This window comes from Mugil cephalus, chromosome 10 (assembly GCF_022458985.1).
Source record: "Mugil cephalus isolate CIBA_MC_2020 chromosome 10, CIBA_Mcephalus_1.1, whole genome shotgun sequence".
In the NCBI taxonomy this organism is placed as follows: domain Eukaryota; kingdom Metazoa; phylum Chordata; class Actinopteri; order Mugiliformes; family Mugilidae; genus Mugil; species Mugil cephalus.
The window spans coordinates 1,166,454-1,184,902 of record NC_061779.1 but is presented as its reverse complement, the minus strand read 5'-3'; the positions used below and the strand labels follow the sequence as shown (position 1 = coordinate 1,184,902).

Below are 18,449 nucleotides of genomic sequence, written 5' to 3'. Positions count from 1 at the left end.
TCAGTTAGAGTATTTACACATAAATACTTCATGGCGACGAAGCAGTTTGTCCAATAATTAACTTGTGCAGCGATAACGTGCAGAGTGAAAGGAGGACAGTGGTGAAGCAGGAACAGATGAAGTTAAACAATCAGCAGAGAAAAAGGAAGGACGTTGACTCAGCAGCAGCAGCTCTGAGAGGATATAAAGAGGAAGAGGAAGGCTGTGACAGTGTCACTTTGAGCTCAGCTTCGTCTTCTTCTTCTTCTTCTTGTGTTGGTTAACATGTACTCTGAGGAGGAAACACAGGTGCCCCGGACTCTGGAGCTGAATGACGGCAGACGGATGCCTGCTCTGGGTCTGGGCACATGGAAGGTAACTCATTCAGATATTTATTGTTTCACTCTTTATTCTAGCGTTGGTTTAATGTGAAGAGGTGTTTAGTGGAGTGAGGTGGAGCTGAACACGAACTCTGATCTGCACATTATTATCCAGATAATCAACAAATAAAACCTGAGTGAGGATCCGATCTAAACTTTTACCTGCAAGAGTTGAAGTGTTTTTCTACGATGATGCTTGAATGTTCGTCTGTGTGTTGTTTCATCTTCTTTCCTTCGTTCCTCAGTTCGTTCTTTCCCTCCTTCCTTCCTTCCTTCCTTCCTTCCTTCCTTGTCTTCCTCCATGACCCAGTTCCTCTTCACATTCAGCTCATGGACTCATGTCCTGACATTTTCTTTCAGAGTTCACTGGTAGAATTCACAGTTCATTGGTCCATCAATGATGAGCAGATGCAGCAGAACAGGCCCAAACCAGGACATTAGCGCCCCCATGTTTCATGGAGGGATGAGGTTCTGATGCTGGAATGCAGTGTTGGTTCATCTCCAAACATGACGATGCCCAAACATTTAAACCAAACTACTCCATCTTCACAGACTCTGCAGACAAAGGAGATGATCTCAGTAGAAACTTGGGTCAGAACAGGTTGTAACTCATACTCTGCTCTTCTTCTTCTTCTTCTTTTTCTTCTTGCAGTCGTCTCATTTGCCTCGGAATATGATCCAGGGCGCGGTGGAGACGGCCATCGCTGCTGGTTACCGCCACATAGACACAGCGTACTCCTACAAGAACGAGGTGGACATCGGCAAAGCTCTGTGCTCCAAGATGAAGCAGGGCATCATCCGGCGTGAGGACATGTTCATCGTGAGCAAGGTGGGAGCTCAGGAGGAGCAGGAGGAGCAGGAGGAGCAGGAGGAGGTCGTAGTTCGGCCCTTAGCTTTAAGCTGCTGTCCTGTACCTTTTCTTCACAGCTGTGGTGCACCCATCACGCCCCAGAGGACATCCCTGAATGCCTCAACAAGTCCCTGAGTGACCTCCAGCTGGACTACCTGGACCTTTACCTGGTGCATTTCCCCGTCGGCCTGATGGTAAGAGAGTTACATCTGATGGAATTAAATTTACTCCACTTTAATATGAATTCTGTTCTGGTTTCTACGAGCTCCTGGAAATGTGGAAGAATAAATTCAGTGAAGATTTCGAAGATTTTATACAGTTTTGTGTAAAAATGTCTTGTTTTTCCTGAGACTCTGTTATAATAAGTCTGGATGAGGGTGAGGATCTATGGAAACGAACAGAAATGAAAAGATTTTGCAAAATATTCAAGTGCACAAGATAAAAAAAAATAAATTCATACTTAAGACGTAATATTCTGCTGGTAATATGTGGCCATAACATTAGCAACAACCTCTGATGGGTACGACTGTCCATGAATTATTTGTTCCTTTTTCTGCAGAAAACCGGTGACGAGCTTTTTCCAAGGAAGGACGGGAAGATTTTAACCACTGACATAGACTACGTGGATGTTTGGAGGGTAAGAGTCATTTCATTCATCAACAGTTAGTGAAGTTACCCGAAAAATATTATTAATTAAACCCTATTTAATGTTTTTTAAGTGGCATAAATATGTCTTAAAAAGCTCATAATACTAATACTAATAATCTGTAACATTACAAAGTTCTTCATAATAACGTCACAGAAATCTATAAATAACAAAATAAAATACACATAAAGTTCTTAATTAAAACTCAGTTAGTTGAAATAAAAGTGACAGAAAATATTTTAATTGTATATTTGCATCAAATCCTGTAAAACTGAAATGAATGATTTCATTCAGATTCAGTTAGTTTTGCACGTTATTGTTTAGTTTATTTGTATTTAATTCATTATTTATTAGTAAAAGAATATTTCATCAGTGACATCAATATTTATTCTCTATATTATATTTTCATTCCATCCTTTTCTCACCACTACACTCAGGTATTTATGTATATTTGTCCTCTGCCATGTCATGTTTTTCTTTTTAGTATAATTTAGTGTATACAGAATATATTTTAAATATTTTTAGATCTCAGTGTTTAGATGTTTTGTTGAGTTGCTGCACCGTAGGCCTCTGAAGCTGATTTCAGTCCTGTACGTGTGTTGCTTGCACATTTGACTTTGACATATATATTTTAATTGGAGCATGAATAGAAACAAACTGGAGGTTTCTCGTCACTGATCTCAGCTCATCCTCGTGTTGTGTTCTTCAGGGGATGGAGGCTCTGCAGGCCTCGGGGAAGGTGAAGAGCATCGGCGTGTCCAACTTCAGCATCCTGCAGCTGGAGAGGCTTCTGGCTCTGTGCAAGGTTCCTCCCGCCGTCAATCAGGTGCGTCTGAGGAAAAAGATGAAGGTTACGCGCGTGTTTCAGGGTTCCTAACGTAAAAACATAAAAAGAAAGGCCGGGAATGTGGTGCAGAAAACAAAGTCAACCGTTTATTTAAACCCTCACAACCAACTCAGAACCAGTGAGATTTTTACAAATCTATAAACAAGGTGCTTCCGTGTGAACTTGGGCCAAAACAACCAATAAAAACCAACTATGTTATTTCCAAAACCACTAACTAAAGCTTAAGTAGAACAGAAGAAACAAAAAGACATTTAATAAACCTGACTTCCTAATTAATAATAATTAATAAATTAATATGAATTGATACCTGATTAATTAATGAATACATAATAATGTTAATAATAATTAATCAATCATTTTGCCTAACTCCACTTTCTTGCCTTCTTCTTCTCCTCGTTCTTCCCTGACGCTGCTTGACCTTTGACCTTTAGCTAAACTCCGCCCCAAACCGTCCCTGTCCAATCAGACGTCCTAGCAACCGTTACTATGTAAACAAGGTCCGTTAAGCTGCTACGAGCTGAATGTTAAAGCGTGTGTCAGAAACTAGAGAGGAAACTAGACACTACAACAGAAAACACAGCAGGATCAGAGCCTTCAGCGGGTCGTGGTTACTGTTGGTTAGTATTAGTAATATTAGAGCCTAACTAAGGTTAGTTAACCTAATGTTAGCTAGCTAACTAGCGCGTTCACGTTAGCGAGCTAACTCTAGCTGTTGCGTTGGGAGCTTTCTATGACGTTATATTTCGTCAGTTTAAGTTGAACATATCGTCCCAAAAGGAAATTTAAACATGTTTTGTGTTAATCTTTCATGTAGCATTGTGGGAGTTTACTCCTGAGTCTGTACTGGTAGTATTTGAGTATTATGTCAGATTTTATGCTTTCCCTTGATAGTCGTATTTTTCCCTTCGTTGCATATTTTAATATTTTATTTTTTTACAGATAACGTGGGTACAGTTCACCACTACTACTCGGTTCTAGTTCTCAAAAGAATATTTACAGACTCACAAAGAAAAAAGACTCCGAACATCAACATGTTCTCACACGAGTCCTTAAAGTACACGAAGAAGAACCGACTGAACACGTGACACGTTGTGTTTTCCTGCAGGTGGAGCTTCACCCCTACATGGTTCAGAAGGACCTCATCGACTACTGCAAATCCAAGAACGTGGTCCTGACGGCCTACAGCCCCTTCGGCTCCCCGGAGAGACCCCAGGAACTGTAAGACCCCGACCCATACCAGGACCCCGACCAAGACCAGGACCCAGACCCTGACCCAGACCCAGACCCAAACCTAGACCCAGACCCAGACACTAACCTAGACCCAGACCCAGACCCAGACCAGGACCCTGACCCAGACCCAGACCCAGACCCAAACCTAGACCCAGATCTTTACCCAGACCCTAACCTAGACCCAGACCCAGACCAGGACCCTGACCCTAACCTAAACCCAGACCTAGACCCTGAACCAGACCAGGACCCAGATCCAGACCCAGACCCAGACCAAGACCCTGACCCTAACCTAGACCCAGACCTAGACCTAGACCCTGAACCAGACCAGGACCCTGACTCAGACCCAGACCCTGAACCAGACCCAGACCCAGACTATGACCCAGACCCAGACCCAGACCCTGACCCTGACCCAGACCCAGACCCAGACCAGGACCCTGACCCAGACCCAGACTGACACAGACCCAGACCCAGACCCAGACCCAGACCCAGACTCAGACCCTGACTCAGACCCTGACTATGACCCAGACCTAGATCTAGACTCTGACCCAGACCCAGACCCAGACTATGACCCTGACCCAGACCCAGACCCAGACCCAGATCCAGGCTATGACCCCGACCCTGACCCTGAACCAGACCCTGACCCTAACCTAGACCAAGACTCAGACCCTGACTATGACCCAGACCCTGACCCTGACCCAGACCCAGACTATGACCCAGACCAAGACCAAGACCCAGACCCAGACCCAGACCCAGACCCTGACCCTAACCTAGACCAAGACTCAGACCCTGACTATGACCCAGACCCTGACCCAGACCCAGACTATGACCCAGACCAAGACCCTGACTATGACCCAGACCAAGACCCAGACCCTGACTATGACCCAGACCAAGACCAAGACCCAGACCCTGACCAAGACCCACACCTTGACTATGACCCCGACCCTGACCAAGACCCAGACCCAGACCCTGACCCTAACCTAGACCAAGACTCAGACCCTGACTATGACCCAGACCTAGATCTAGACCCAGACCCAGACCCAGACTGACACAGCTGACTCTGGTTTAGCTGCATCTCTGCAGCCTGTTTTCTTTCTCTCTCTGGTCGTTTTGTGTCTCTTTGCAGATGTTTGTGTTTAGCTTCTTTCTGGTCGTTTTGCATGTTGTTGTGTCTTTTTTGTGTCTCTCAGTTGTAGCTTGTTTGGGTCTTTTTGGTCATTTGTTTGTTTTGTGTCTCTTTGCAGACAGTTTGAATCCGTTCGGGTCCTTTTGTGTGTCTTAGCTGCGCTGTCTCCCTGTGATTTGTCGTTTCGTGTCTCTGCAGTCGTTTGCTTCTTTTTTTTTGGTCATTTTGTGTCTTTGTGTTGAGTTTCTGGTCGTTTTGCTTCTTTCTGTGTGCGTTTGAAGATGTTTGTGACACCTCTCATCTGTTTGCATCACGCTGTGGTTGTAGTGTCTTCATGTCTGTTCATAAAGTGTGTAATGTTTTGTCTGTGATGTGTAAGAATTTCTTTTGAATAACACAACAGTGGTGTTGTTTGCGTCATGTTGTCGTCTTTTAGTGTCTTTTCAGACGTTGTCAGTTCCTTCCTGTGGCTTCTTTGGGTCTTTGTGTTGTGTTTTCGGCTGTTTTATGATCGTTGTGACACCTTTAGGCCATTGGTGTCATTTTGTGGTCGTATTGTGTAGTGTTTTTGTCTTTTTTGCATCATGTTGTCGTCTTTTAATGTCTCTTCAGTCTTTTCAGTCGCTTCTGTTCTTGTTGTGGCTTCTTTGCGTCTCTTTTGTGTGTCTTTGTGGTCAATCAGTGTGCTGTGTTTTTTGTTGCTTTATCGTCACTTGTACTCATTTTTTTGTGTGTGTCATCTTTTGTCTCTTTGCTTCATCCCGTGGTTGTCGTGTCTTCCTGTCTTCTCTGAACATGTGTCCATGTTTGGTCTTTTTGCAAAACGTTTTGCGTCATTTAGCTTTTAGTTACACAGCGGTGGTTTTGCATCTTGTTGTGGTCTTTTTGTGTATCTATGCAGATGATTTAACTTTGTTGTGTCCATTTGTGGTTTGTTTACGTCTCTGTGGTTGTGTTTCTGGTTGTTTTGTGTCGTGTTCAGTTTACAGCTCCTGTTGGTTGATTTGTATCTTTGTGTCTCTTTGCAGATGTTTTGCGTGTTTTCTGTTTGTGTTTTGTGACAGTTTTATGTTGGTTTGAGGTCAGTTTGCATCACTTGTTGGTTGTTTTGTGTCTTTTTGTAGTTGATTTGTTCATTTCACCTTTGTTTCCATTTACTTTGTTGTCTGTTTGTGCTTCTTGCTGGTTGAGTTGTGTCTTTTTGTCATTTTGTCTCCAGTATTTAGGGTTTTTTCTGTCTCTTCATGGCCGGTTTGTTCCTTTGTGGGTCGTTCTGGTTGTTTTGTGTCTCCGTGCAGATGTTTTTGTGTGTATTTTCAGTCGGTCTTTTGTCGGTTTGTGTTTATGTGAATGAAACGTCTCTGGTGTTTGTAGGTTCAGAGGAGAAACTGATCCACACAAACTCCTTCAGGACCCGGTTGTTGCAGAAATAGCCAAAAAGCACAAACACAGCCCTGCTCAGGTCGGTGTGTGTCGGTGTGCGTCTGTGTGCGTTCGCTCTGCGTGTTTCTCTTCCTTAGTAACGGCTGATGTTGTTTCTCTCCAGGTGTTGCTGAGGTACCACGTGCAGCAGGGCATCGCCGTCATCCCCAAAAGTGACAAACCTCATCACATCCTGGAAAATACGAAGGTAAAAAAAACGCGAGAGCTCGTTGGAAGGAACCAGGTTCCAGGAACTTGTCACGTTTTAAAGTTTCTAAATTATCACCGTCTCTGTTCCACCTGCAGATCTTTGACTTCAGTCTGACTGAGGACGACATGGCAGCGCTGAGAGGACTGAACCGAGGCTGGAAGGCCTGTATCCTCGACGAGTACGTCTCAGCCAGCGTTAGCAGCTAACAGCTAACGCACATTTCTCATTTAGTCTCAGTCCACTTTTAATTATTAGATTTAGTCAAAGTGCAACTAATGACATTGATTTTTAGTCAGAAGACAACAGCTGCATGTAGGTAAAAGCAGTAACTAGTAAAGTACTCGGGCCTGTAGCAGCCTGCTAGCTTTAGCAGCCTGCTAGCTTTAGCTAACGCTGTTCAATAATCAAATATCATCTCGTCACATGACTGTAGTTGTGTCTCATGTCTCAGATTTTAGTTTCAGTCTGTTCTGTGTTGCAGGATCAAGTCTCACCCGTACTACCCGTTCCCATGAGGACAGAGGACGTTGCTACGGAAACGTCGACGCCGTTTACCACCAACCACCAAGCTGTGAAATGTTTTCATTTTTTTTAATTGAAAAGCGGAACTTAACAAATGTACAGTTAAACCAGTGAAACAACCTTTTATTAATATACAGAACGAATGTGAAACAAATGAAATGAAAGTCTGCGCTTTGGTGTTTGTCCAAATAAAAAACATAATTTAAGTCGACGTTTCTGGTCTTTAACAGACGACACAACAGACAAAAACTAAGATGTTTCAGCTTCTTCATCTGCAGGCGTTCGTCCTTGTGCAACGTGGAAATGAAGGAAGTGTTCGGAGGTAAATTACTCAACTGCAGCAGTTTGTGCAACTTCTGAGTCTCTCAGGTTGGAACTGAGCCCTTTAGGCTTCCGTCCGTCCTCAGAGTAACAGGGCTGCAGAGAGATAAAGGTCTGTGGTGATAAAGGAAATAAAGACACTGCTCATTATTGAGGTTTCAAGGCAACTTAACATGTTGATAATTAACTAGTGCGCAGACGTCTCTCAGTCTTTAATTTGACCCAAAACATTTCTGTAACATTAGAATATTTCAGCAGAACTAATTCTCACACATAAATCTTCCTTCTTCTTCTACGGCCACAAAGACGCCAAAGTTCCTCCTTTAACCTTCTGAGTTTTTGTTTGAAATCCCTCCAAGGTTCTTGTGATTAGTATTAAAACTAAGCATCATCTTTGGACAGGAAGTAGTTTTTGAAGAAAAAAAAAAAGTCCTCATATGTGGACACCGGGATTATTTTACTGTAAATTACAATAAAGTCACGAATATGTAACAAATTCTAAACCTGTTTATTTTATTACCTGAGCATGACTGTGCAAAAACAGGACAGTGAGATCCCAACATCCTCAAAGGAGACAGAATGTGTTAAATGTTTTTCTTATTTTTAGCCGAGTATTCTCCTCTTTTTATTCAAGTTTTCCATCCATGTTACTCTTCTCCTTCCTCAAAGCAGATTGTTTCAGGAGTTTTCTAGTTTGTTTGTTTGTTCTGAGAGTTGTTACATGAGGTGTCTTCTTTCAGCCCTCCACCCTCCTCCTCCTCCTCCTTCTTCTTCTCTCCCTCTAATGGGCGTAGCTGGCGTGGAGGGCTTCACGGTGCAGACGCAGGCCGAGGCCCCTGCGATGCGTCTGGGCAGGTCGGGCCCTTTGGTCCAGGAGTCCTTGCCGGGGTCGTAGACCTGCGTGGCTCTGGAGAACGCCATGCACTCCCAGCTGTACCCCCCCAGCACGTAGATCCTGCCCGACCAGACCGCCAGCCCCGCCTCGCTGTTGGGCAGCAGCAGCGGCGCCACCCGCGTCCAGTGTCCGGAGCGAGGGTCGCAGGACTCCACCTGCAGGATGTCGAAGCGCTCGGTGGTGTCCTCGTGGTCGTCGCTGCCCCCCACGGCGTAGATGAGGTGGCCGAGCGACGCCATGCAGTGCCAGCCCCGGGCCAGGGACATGGGCGGGCGCGGCGTCCACGCGTCGCCCTCTGCCGACGGGTCGTAGCTCAGCACGTCCCGGCGGTACGGCCCGATCTGGTAGTCGTGGCCCCCGGAGATGTAGACGACGCCGCGGTGGATGGTCCCAGCGTGACCGTAAGTAAACCTGGGGAGGAAATACTAACAGTAAGGACGTCATGAACTAAAAGGAAGAGGAGGAGGAGGAGAAGGAGGAAGAGGAGGAGGAGGAGGAGGAAGAAGAGGAAGAGGAAGGAGGAGGAGGAAGAGGAGGAGGAAGGAAGAGGAGGAGGAGGAGGAAGAGGAAGAAGAGGAGGAGGAAGAAGAGGAGGAAGAAGAGGAAGAGGAAGAAGAGAGGAGGAGGAGGAGAGAAGAAGAGAGAGGAAGGAAGGGGGAGAGAGGGGAAGAAGAGGAAGAAGAGGAGGAGGAGGAGGAGGAGGAGGAGGAGAGGAGGAGGAAGGAGGAAGAGGAGGAGGAGGAGGAAGAGGAGGAGGAGGAAGAGGAGGAGGAGGAGAGGAGAGGAGGAGGAGGAGAGGAGGAGGAGGAGGAGGAAGAGGAGGAGGAGAGGAGAGGAAGGAGGAGGAGGAGGAGAGAGAGAGGAGGAGGAAGAGGAGGAGGAGGAAGAAGAGGAGGAGGAGGAGGAGGAGCAGGAGGAGGAAGAGGAGGAGGAAGAGGAGGAGGAGAAGGAGGAAGAGGAAGAGGAGGAGGAGCAGGAAGAGAAGGAGGAAGAGGAGGAGGAGGAGGAAGAAGAGGAGGAGGAGGAGGAGGAGGAGGAGGAGGAGGAGGAGTAAGAGGAGGAGGAGGAGAGGAGGAGGAGGAGGAAGAGGAGGAGGAGGAGGAAGAGGAGGAGGAGGAGGAAGAAGAGGAGGAGGAAGAGGAGGAGGAGGAGGAGGAGGAGGAGGAAGAGGAGGAGGAACTAAAACCAGGTCCCCAGAGCTTCAAAACACTTTTTATTTTATTTTAGAGTCTAAAACCAAACGTTTAAATACCACAGACGTTCACAGAGCTGCCTTCTTCTTCATCTGTTTTAATAACGTCGGCTACGTCATAGCTACAACAACAACAATGGAGAAGGTGAAGAAGAAGAAGAAGGAGGAGTTTGATTTGTTTGGTTTCAGAGTCTAAAATAAAAACTGAGTAAATCCTTTAACAGAAGCAGAGTTAGTTTCCCTCAGTGATCTGTTCTTGTCCCATGAGTCTCGTCCTTCGTACCGGGGCAGTTCTGCCGCGTACGTCCACCTGTCCTCAGCGGGACGATAGACCTCCACCGAGGACAGGGCTCCGGTGTCGTTCCTCCCCCCCACAGCGATCAGACGGTCGCCCACCGCCCCCAGATAGAAGTCCACCCTCCTCTGGTTCATGGAGGCGCCCTGCAAACACATCACAGCTCCTCAGTCGCCCCCAAACATTTAACTCAGACAGAAGAACAGAATCATTCTGGGGGGGGGGCTGGTTTTATTCACCCTGGTCCAGTGGTTGTGTCGGGGGTCGTATCTGTACAGCAGGTTACAGGCCGAGTCTCCTCCGTTGTCTCGGGACGAACTCCCCCCGGCCGTGAACACGAACCCCCCCAGGACGGCCAGGCAGTGGTGGCTCCTCTGGGCCGGGAGCTCCGCCTCCACCTCCCACCTCCCGGTCTCCCCGTCCAGACGGCAGACGTTCGCACTGAGCTCCTCCCCGCGCTCAAACACCTCCACGGGTCAGAGGAGGAGGAGGAAGAGGATGAAGAGGAAGAGGAGGAAGAGGAGGAGGATGAGGAAGAGGAGGAGGAGGAGGAAGAGGAAGAGGAGGAGGAGGAGGAGGAGGAAGAGGAGGGCGAGGAAAAGGAAGAGGAGGAGGAGGAGGAGGAAGAGGATGAAGAGGAGGAGGAGGAAGAAGAGGAGGAGGAGGACGAGGAGGAGGAGGAGGAAGAAGAGGAAGAGGAGGAGAAGAAAGGAGGAGGAGGAGCAGGAAGAGAAGGAGGCAGAGGTGGAGGAGGAGGACGACGACGACGACGAGGAGGAGCAGGAAGAGAAGGAGGAGAAGAGGAAGAGGAGGAGGCGTAGGAGAAGGAGGAGGAGGAAGAGCAGGATGAGAAGAAGGAAGAGGAGGAGGAGGAGGAAGAAGAGGAAGAGGAGGAGGAGGAGGAAGAGGAGGAGGAGGAAGAGGAGGAGGAGGAGGAAGAGGAGGAGGAGGACGAGGAGGAAGTGGAAAAGGAAGAGGAGGAGGAAGAGGAGGAGGAGGAAGAGCAGGAAGAGGAGGAGGAAGAAGAGGAAGAGGAGGAGGAGGAGGAAGAGAAGGAGGAGAAGAGGAAGAGGAGGAGGCGTAGGAGAAGGAGGAGGAGGAAGAGCAGGAAGAGAAGAAGGAAGAGGAGGAGGAGGAGGAAGAAGAGGAGGAGGAGGAGGAAGAGGAGGAGGAGGAAGAGGAGGAGGAAGAGGAAGAAGAGGAAGAGGAGGAAGAAGAGGAAGAGGAGGAGGAGGAGGAGGAAGAAGAGGAAGAGGAAGAGGAGGAAGAAGAGAAGGAGGAGGAAGAGAAGGAGGAGGAAGAAGAGAAGGAGGAGGAAGAGGACGAGGAGGACGAGGAAGAGGAAGAGGAGGAGATCACACGTCACGTTAATATTCAGCTTTAAGTCCTGGACACATCAGTTAATCCCTCCTCCCTCCTCCCTCCTCCTCCTCCTCCCTCTCCTTCGTCCCTTATGTGTGTGATGGAGACGTACCTCCCCTCCTATGAGGAGCAGCTGCTCCACCCCCCCCCTGAGCTGGGTGCGTCCCGTCTGGAGGAGGGGCTGTGCGCTGAGCTGGGCGTGGTACCCCAGCGCCTCCTCCACCAGGGCCCTGCAGGCCTCCTCCTCAGGGAGCAGGGCCCGGACCGCCGGCAGGGCCCGGGCCTCCAGCTCCTCCACCCCCATCAGGGGGAAGCGGATGTGGGACAGGAGCTGGAGGGCGTGGGGGGTCCGGTCGGGCGTCCGGCTGAGCCACTGGAGGGCGGCCTGGAGGAGGCTCTGCTCCCCATCGTGCTGCACCTGGAGGAGGTGGAGAGGAGGACCTCAGGTAAGATACAGTGACTCCCTCCCTCCCTCCCTCCCTCCCCCCCGTGTCTCACCTGTCCACTCCCCAGGTACGAGTCCATCTTCCTGTGAGTGATGTGTCGTATGAACTCGGCCGTGAGCGAGAGGCTGATGAAGTGGTTGAGGATGAAGGAGTCGATGAAGGCGTCCAGTCGCTCCAGACTGTAGAGCTGAGCCACGTCCTGAAGGTGCAGGTACGTCTCCTCGTTCACCTCCTCCTCCAGGTACTGGCAGCAGAAATCCACCACCCGCCACACCTACAACGACAACAACAAAACAACAACAACAATAATGATGTTAATAACAACAACAATAACAACGTTAACAACAACAACAACAACATCAACAACAATAACGACAACAACAACAACGATAACAACAACAATAACAATAACGACAACAACAATAACGTTTATAACACCTACAACAACAACAACAATATCAACAATAATAACAACAAACAATCAACAAAACAACATAATAACGTTAAAACAACCTAAAAACAACAACAACTGTAAACAATCAACAACAACAACAACAACAACAATAACATTTATAACACCTACAACAACAACAATGTTAATAACAACAACAACAACAACAATAACAATAACGTTAATAACAACAATAACAATAATAATGTTAACAACAACAACAATATCAACAACAACAATAATAATAACGTTTATAACACCTACAACAACAACAACAACAACAATATCAACAACAGGACAATAATAATATCAACAACAATAATAATAACAACAACGACAACAACATCAACAATAACGTTTATAACACCTACAACAACAACAACAATAAAGTTAATAACAACAATAACAATATCAACAACAACAATAACGTTAACAACAACAATAACAACATCAACAACAACAACAATATCAACAACAACAACGACGACGACAACAACAATAATATCAACAACATCAACAACGACAATAACAACAATAACGATAACAATAACATCAATATCATCAACAATAATAATAATAATAATAACAATAACGACGACGACAACAACAATAATAATAACAACAACAACAATAACAATGAGAAGAAGAAGAAGAATGCATTGGTTTCATTTAGCGTCTTATCATAGAAGAACCACCACACCTGGACAGCACCAGCACACTTTATACCTCCACTCCTTCCTTTCCTCCCTCCTTCCCTCCTTCCTTCCTTCTTACCTGGAGCAGGTGAGCTGCCTCCAGGACGTCGTAGATGTTTCCTCCGTCCAGTGGCATCTCTCCGCTGTACAGGAAGTCCAGCACAGCCTTGAGTCCAATGAAAGAAACTCCGACCAGCTCCACCTGCGCAGATTATTAGCACATGCTAACGGCAATGCTAAAGGTGAGGCTAATGGAGACTTAATGAAAGGCTAATGATGAGGTTGATGCTAATGGTGAAGCTAATGGAAACATTTAACCTTCTATAGGAACCAGGAACCACATGTGGTGACGTGGTTCCTGGTTCCTCTCAGTGAGGTTTGTGGTCATGTGGTTTTCATTGAGCCAATCAGAGAAGATCCAGGAAACACTGTCAGGTCTGATCGGGGTCTAATGTGGTCTACGAGGTCCCCCTCTGCATGGACTCTGAGCACAACTGGTTTATTAGCGTCCTAATGTCCTATGATGACGCTCCTGAGGCGGACTCGCCTCCTGCTGGTGCTCCTCCCTCATGCCCAGGGTGAACATGGCGTGGAAGTACGGGCTGGACCCGGCCAGCAGGGCCCGGTGGGCGGGGGTCCGCTGGTCCTCGGCCACCAGCACCACGTCGCACAACCGTCCGTCCAGACGCTGCTGGTTCAGGCCCTGCAGGACCTCAGCGGCCTGGTCCCCCCAGAGGAAAACCTGCCGGACCAACGACACGTCTGTGAGGTCAGAGGTCAAACACTCGACCCAACGATGGGTCCGACTCCGGGTCCCGGCAGGACGAGGGTTTTATAAGACGTAGGTTAAACTGACCTTGGACGATTCAATGATCCTCTGAGGACGACACACCTGCCTCGGTTTGTCCATGACGTCCCCCTCAGGCGTCGTCTACAGGACACACAGACTTAGATTTTAACGTCGGACTCCAGGACGTTAGGGTTCATCATGTCACTCCCTGGCCAAAATATTAGGAACACGCGTCAGTTCAATGGTTAATAACAAAATAAAACCAGGAAGGAAGGAGGGAAGGAGGGAAGGAGGCCAGATCTGGAGCAGCCATAACTAGTGTACCTAATGAAGTGGCCACTGAGTGTTTACATGTTTAAACTGGATCATGTGTCTTTGTTTGTCCTCACTAACAGACAGGAAGTGTTACAGATCCTTACAGCTGATGGAGCAGGACTGTTCCATTAAAATGCATTCACTAGTGTTCCTAATGATCTGGCTCAACCATAAAAATAATTCTTAAAAGTTTCTTAAAATAAAAGGATCAATCTGTATTAAAGCGCAGCTCCGCTCAAAATAGACCAAATATCTGCACCTTGATGCAATAAAGTGCATTTTATTCTCCAACTCATGACATTACTGATGATAAATAGTGTTAAAGACAGACAGGGCTGTTTTAGATATGAGTGATGAAGCTTTATTTACCTGAATTTGTCCTTTTTTAGAGGTAAAAACTGAAGCTGGTGTTTTTAAACTAGTTCTTAACAGACTTGACTTGAGCCCTGAACCGTCACATGTTTGTCTCCGTTAAATAAACATTTTATTAAACCGCAGGAAAAGAGCCAGAAGCATATTAGCATCTCAGCTAGCTTGGCTACAAGTTAACTAAACACACTTCCGGGTACAGTTTTCAAAATAAAATGATTGTAGCTATTATATTTGCAAATAATTAAGATGTTTTTAAACTAATGAAATAAAGTACGAAACGACAACAAAAAAGCCAAAAATAATAATAATAATTTTGTAAATTTTTATTTTAAATAATAAATGGAAAAGGATAAAGACATTTTCTTTCTTTCAGAGTCGGGGGCGTCAAACTCTGTTTAGTCCGGGCTCACATTCAGCCTAATGTGATCTCAAACAGGCTGCACAATAAAAATAATAACTCACAAAAACGAAAAATCACGATTTATTTCCATTTGTTTTAGTAGAAAGAAGAACAAGTAAATTAGGAGATTGTTTACATGTCGTTGGCCATTTTTTTTAAATTACTGTTACAACATCAATGAAATACCAATGTGCTGCTAAAAATTGTGTTTTTTCTTGTTTTCCGAACACATTCAAATATGTTTTAGGCAGTTATGCTATAGGCTAATGATAAACTATCCTTCAATTAAATTTACTAGTAAATTTCTTTGGGCTTTAAAACTGCTGATTTGTTTTTAGCTGTTTTTTAAAAGCAAGTAAATAAAGTAAATAGGAGACGATTCGAGCTCAGTATTTTACGGACGTCGTGTTTTTAGTTTGTTTGTTTTAACTCCCAGTCGAGTCCCCTCTAGAGGCCTTTTTATATGTAGAAAGTCACCAATAATGTAATGTGCATTTTATTTTGAAGCCAGCGCATTTCAGCCGGATGTCGTCATCCAGTGACGGACCAATAACAACCAGCGATTTCGGAAGAACGTTCAAGACTCGCAGTGTCACGGAGCGTTTTTACAAAACCATAAACACTCGAGTTTGAGTCCGTAACAAATGGGATTCACCGAATGTAAATAATTACACTCAACAAACTGTTTAAATGATATAAAATAAAAGTCTCTAATAGTTCAAACTGATTGTAAATGAATACATGATAAATGATAGAATTAGAAGTGGGCAAATATCAAGACAGGAAAAATCAAGAACCAGTTTAGACTGAGAAGTAAAAACAAGCAACATGACAAACCTTAAATCGCTCTCAAATAAAGGTCAACTTGTTTCTGCAGAGAATTTCTTTATTTCTTTATTCAGATCCCCATTAGCTTCCACAGTTGTGGTCGCTAATCTTCCTGGGATCCACATAAGAAGCAGAATTTGTTCTGGAAAAGAGAAGAGAAACATTAAAAATAATGTTTAAACGTGTAAAGAGCTGGAATAAAAACTCGTAGCTTCTTCCACTTCAGCTGACTGCATGCAAACTTTACAAAAAAATAACAAACTAATAAAAATACTTTCAAAGAAGTGACGTTCAGTTTGTATGTTATCAATTGGTTGAGTGATTTAAAAATAATAATTTGAGCTTTTCTGATAATCAAATAACAGTTTCTTAAATAAATAATTGTTTGAATTAATACAGTAGTTTATTATTTTCTTCCAAACACAGAAGTTTGCACCCGGATGACGGACGGTGAAAGGCTGATGATGAACCAGCAGGTGGCAGAATGATGCAGTGGCTGATGGAGCTCAGACCAGGGAGGAGGAGGAGGAGGAGGAGGAGGAGGAGGAGGAGGAGGAGGAGGAGGAGGAGAAGAGGAGGAGGAGGAGGAGGTCCTCTGGGTCAGTGATCAGGTGGAGGTGATGGAGGACTCACAGGAGGAGGGAGGTGACCTTTGACCTCTGTGCAACTCTCTGAATCCCAAGCAGGTTCAGTCGCCTTTTGCTTTTGTCACATTTTTACTCACTGGAGTCTCATTCTTCACTGTAACATGAAGTCCTGCATCTCTATAGGTTTAAAACAAGCACGACTAAAGCCAGATGTAACTCAGTATTGTCTCCTGAGCAGTAACGTAATCAGAATGAAATAAATCCTATGTAGAGAGAAGGCTCCTTGGTGCTGAGAAGACATTTTACACCTGCCAGATCACACGGTGGGAAGTAAAATTCAAAGAATTTTTGAAGTGCGAATACAGGCTGTGTGTCCGTCATTCAGAGCTTTCTGAAAGCAGTAGGCAACGTAGAATTATTTGATTTTACAGAATTTAGCTAACGAGCCAACCGTGTTGATAAAATCTCATTAAACATAGGACATGAGAATCTGACACTTACAATTCAGGGTTAAGTTTCATACTTCACTTCAGTCCCTCTCATATTTAACCTCACCCACGTTTCACAGACACAACTCCATAAATGTATTAATACCTGACTGTGTTTTTATTTTGCACTATTTAACATGACATGGAATTTTGTCATTTTATACAAAGAATCCTTTAAACGCTGTGTCCCCCTTTTTGTGTGTTTGCCAGGTCAGGGGCCTAGTTTCCCACAAATAACAGACAAGATATTGGCCAGATTTCCTTAATATACAAACAGACATGTAACAGACGTACAACAGGCGATGCCTTTATTCTGTTTACATTAGATTAGATGGTACAGTCAATATACAATAACAAATCTATGCAATACTCATTCCAGATCTGCGTTCCTCTGCATCTACAACACTAAAGCTACAACATCTTATTTAGAACATCAATATTTAACGCTATAGAAACATGATTTATAATTGTATATATAGATAGATAGATAGATAGATAGATAGATAGATAGATAGATAGATAGATAGATAGATAGATAGATAGAAATTTCGTATAGATTCATATATATTAATATATATATAATATATATATATATATATATATATATATATATATATATATATATTACATTTTTTGTGAGTGACAGATGTGATGAGCTCAAACATAAATTGAAAACTACTCAATCTGAAATAATTAGCTTTAGACTAGGTGTGTAAAGTTTATGCAACTGAGTGAGGAAAAAACGGAAGTGTATTGTTTTTCCTTTCAGAGTAAAATCGATGCTCAAAGAATCCTTATTTATGTATGCACCATTCTCTCGTGAACAGAAGCAGGTGTAATTCCTCTAATGTCACAGATATACTGAAACTCAAACATTTTCCAGGCTTAGTTTTTCTTACTTTTTTCCATCTTCTTGTTTTTTTTTTGTTCTTTTTTTTGTCAGACGTTCTTAGGTGTTGCTAAATTAATCCAATTAATCCACTTAAATCCTAAAACAAATAACCATTCATTGAGCAGATAAGTGAATGAAAATTAGGTCTGGTGCAGTTAAAGTGTGATGTTGTTTATATGGGTTAAATTCCTTTTAAATTAGGTCAATGTTACATGATTAAATCAGGTGCACAAGGTAAATATAGTACTGTAGGTATATTTATATGAAACATGTATTTATTGCCCTGCTTTGACGGCATATTCAAGCAAAAACTGCCATGTTTATATTAAAAAATGTATTTCTTTATACAGTATCTCGAAAAAACGCCACATATTTCTGTGGTGACTGATATTAGCGGACTGGATTAATACATTGACCAGGAAATAAAAACATTAAAATGCGCCATTTAAAGTCAATTTAATGGCATTATATGAAATTGCATAGCATCCACTAAAGTTAGAGGCTGCTCTATTAAGCAAGGCTAGCTTTTCTGTGTTATAATAGCTTATTAGCTTTGGAATAGCTCTTAGTAAGCTTCGTGTTGATAAGCATAGCTAATAAGCTTCCAGTTTAGCTAGTGTATATCTGTTTTTCTCATAAAGTGCTTACTTGTGTGGTCTAATATTTCACAGTAAGATAAGATAAATCAAAAAATCGAAATCCGGTGTTTTAATTTTGACCATGTTGGCTAGTTGGCGTAGCTAATTAGCCGTCAGGCCTGCTAGTGAGCATATAGCTAGTTAGCTTCAGTTTAGTTTTTAGTTCGGCTAGTCAGTTTACAGCTACTTAGCTTCAGATTTGCTTTCGTTTTTTTCTTTTCTTCATATTAGTTTACCTGTGCAGTAAGATAGGATAAATCTAAACTTGATTT

The 18,449-nt window shown here is 44.3% G+C and overlaps 2 protein-coding genes across 4 annotated transcripts; one reads left to right on the top strand and one right to left on the bottom strand.

The window, feature by feature from the left end:
• Window positions 1-73: 73 nt before the first annotated feature.
• Window positions 74-7,419, top strand: zgc:56622 (uncharacterized protein LOC326033 homolog). Its single transcript, XM_047596736.1, has 10 exons — window positions 74-354; window positions 1,012-1,188; window positions 1,287-1,403; window positions 1,769-1,846; window positions 2,565-2,681; window positions 3,808-3,920; window positions 6,430-6,517; window positions 6,602-6,685; window positions 6,784-6,866; window positions 7,170-7,419. The coding sequence occupies exons 1-10, from the start codon at window positions 265-267 to the stop codon at window positions 7,201-7,203; spliced, it is 981 nt and encodes a 326-aa protein (XP_047452692.1). The 5' UTR covers window positions 74-264; the 3' UTR covers window positions 7,204-7,419.
• Window positions 7,266-14,534, bottom strand: klhl36 (kelch-like family member 36). 3 transcript variants are annotated; one of them, XR_007113553.1, is made up of 10 exons: window positions 14,342-14,533; window positions 13,724-13,865; window positions 13,415-13,609; window positions 12,947-13,069; window positions 11,774-11,995; window positions 11,388-11,693; window positions 10,153-10,380; window positions 9,902-10,059; window positions 8,052-8,837; window positions 7,266-7,645 (listed from the first exon to the last, which is right to left on the bottom strand). XR_007113553.1 is itself a non-coding variant. In XM_047596724.1 (9 exons), exons 2-9 carry the CDS (start codon window positions 13,775-13,777, stop codon window positions 8,249-8,251), a joined length of 1,875 nt encoding a protein of 624 aa, XP_047452680.1. In that variant the 5' UTR covers window positions 13,778-13,798; window positions 14,342-14,534; the 3' UTR covers window positions 8,024-8,248. The 3 variants fall into 3 exon arrangements, 2 of the variants coding, with proteins under 2 accessions (XP_047452680.1, XP_047452679.1); XM_047596724.1 differs by lacking the exon at window positions 7,266-7,645 and having other exon boundaries at window positions 8,024-8,837; window positions 13,724-13,798; window positions 14,342-14,534; XM_047596723.1 differs by lacking the exon at window positions 7,266-7,645 and having other exon boundaries at window positions 8,024-8,837.
• Between the last annotated feature and the right edge of the window lie 3,915 nt (window positions 14,535-18,449).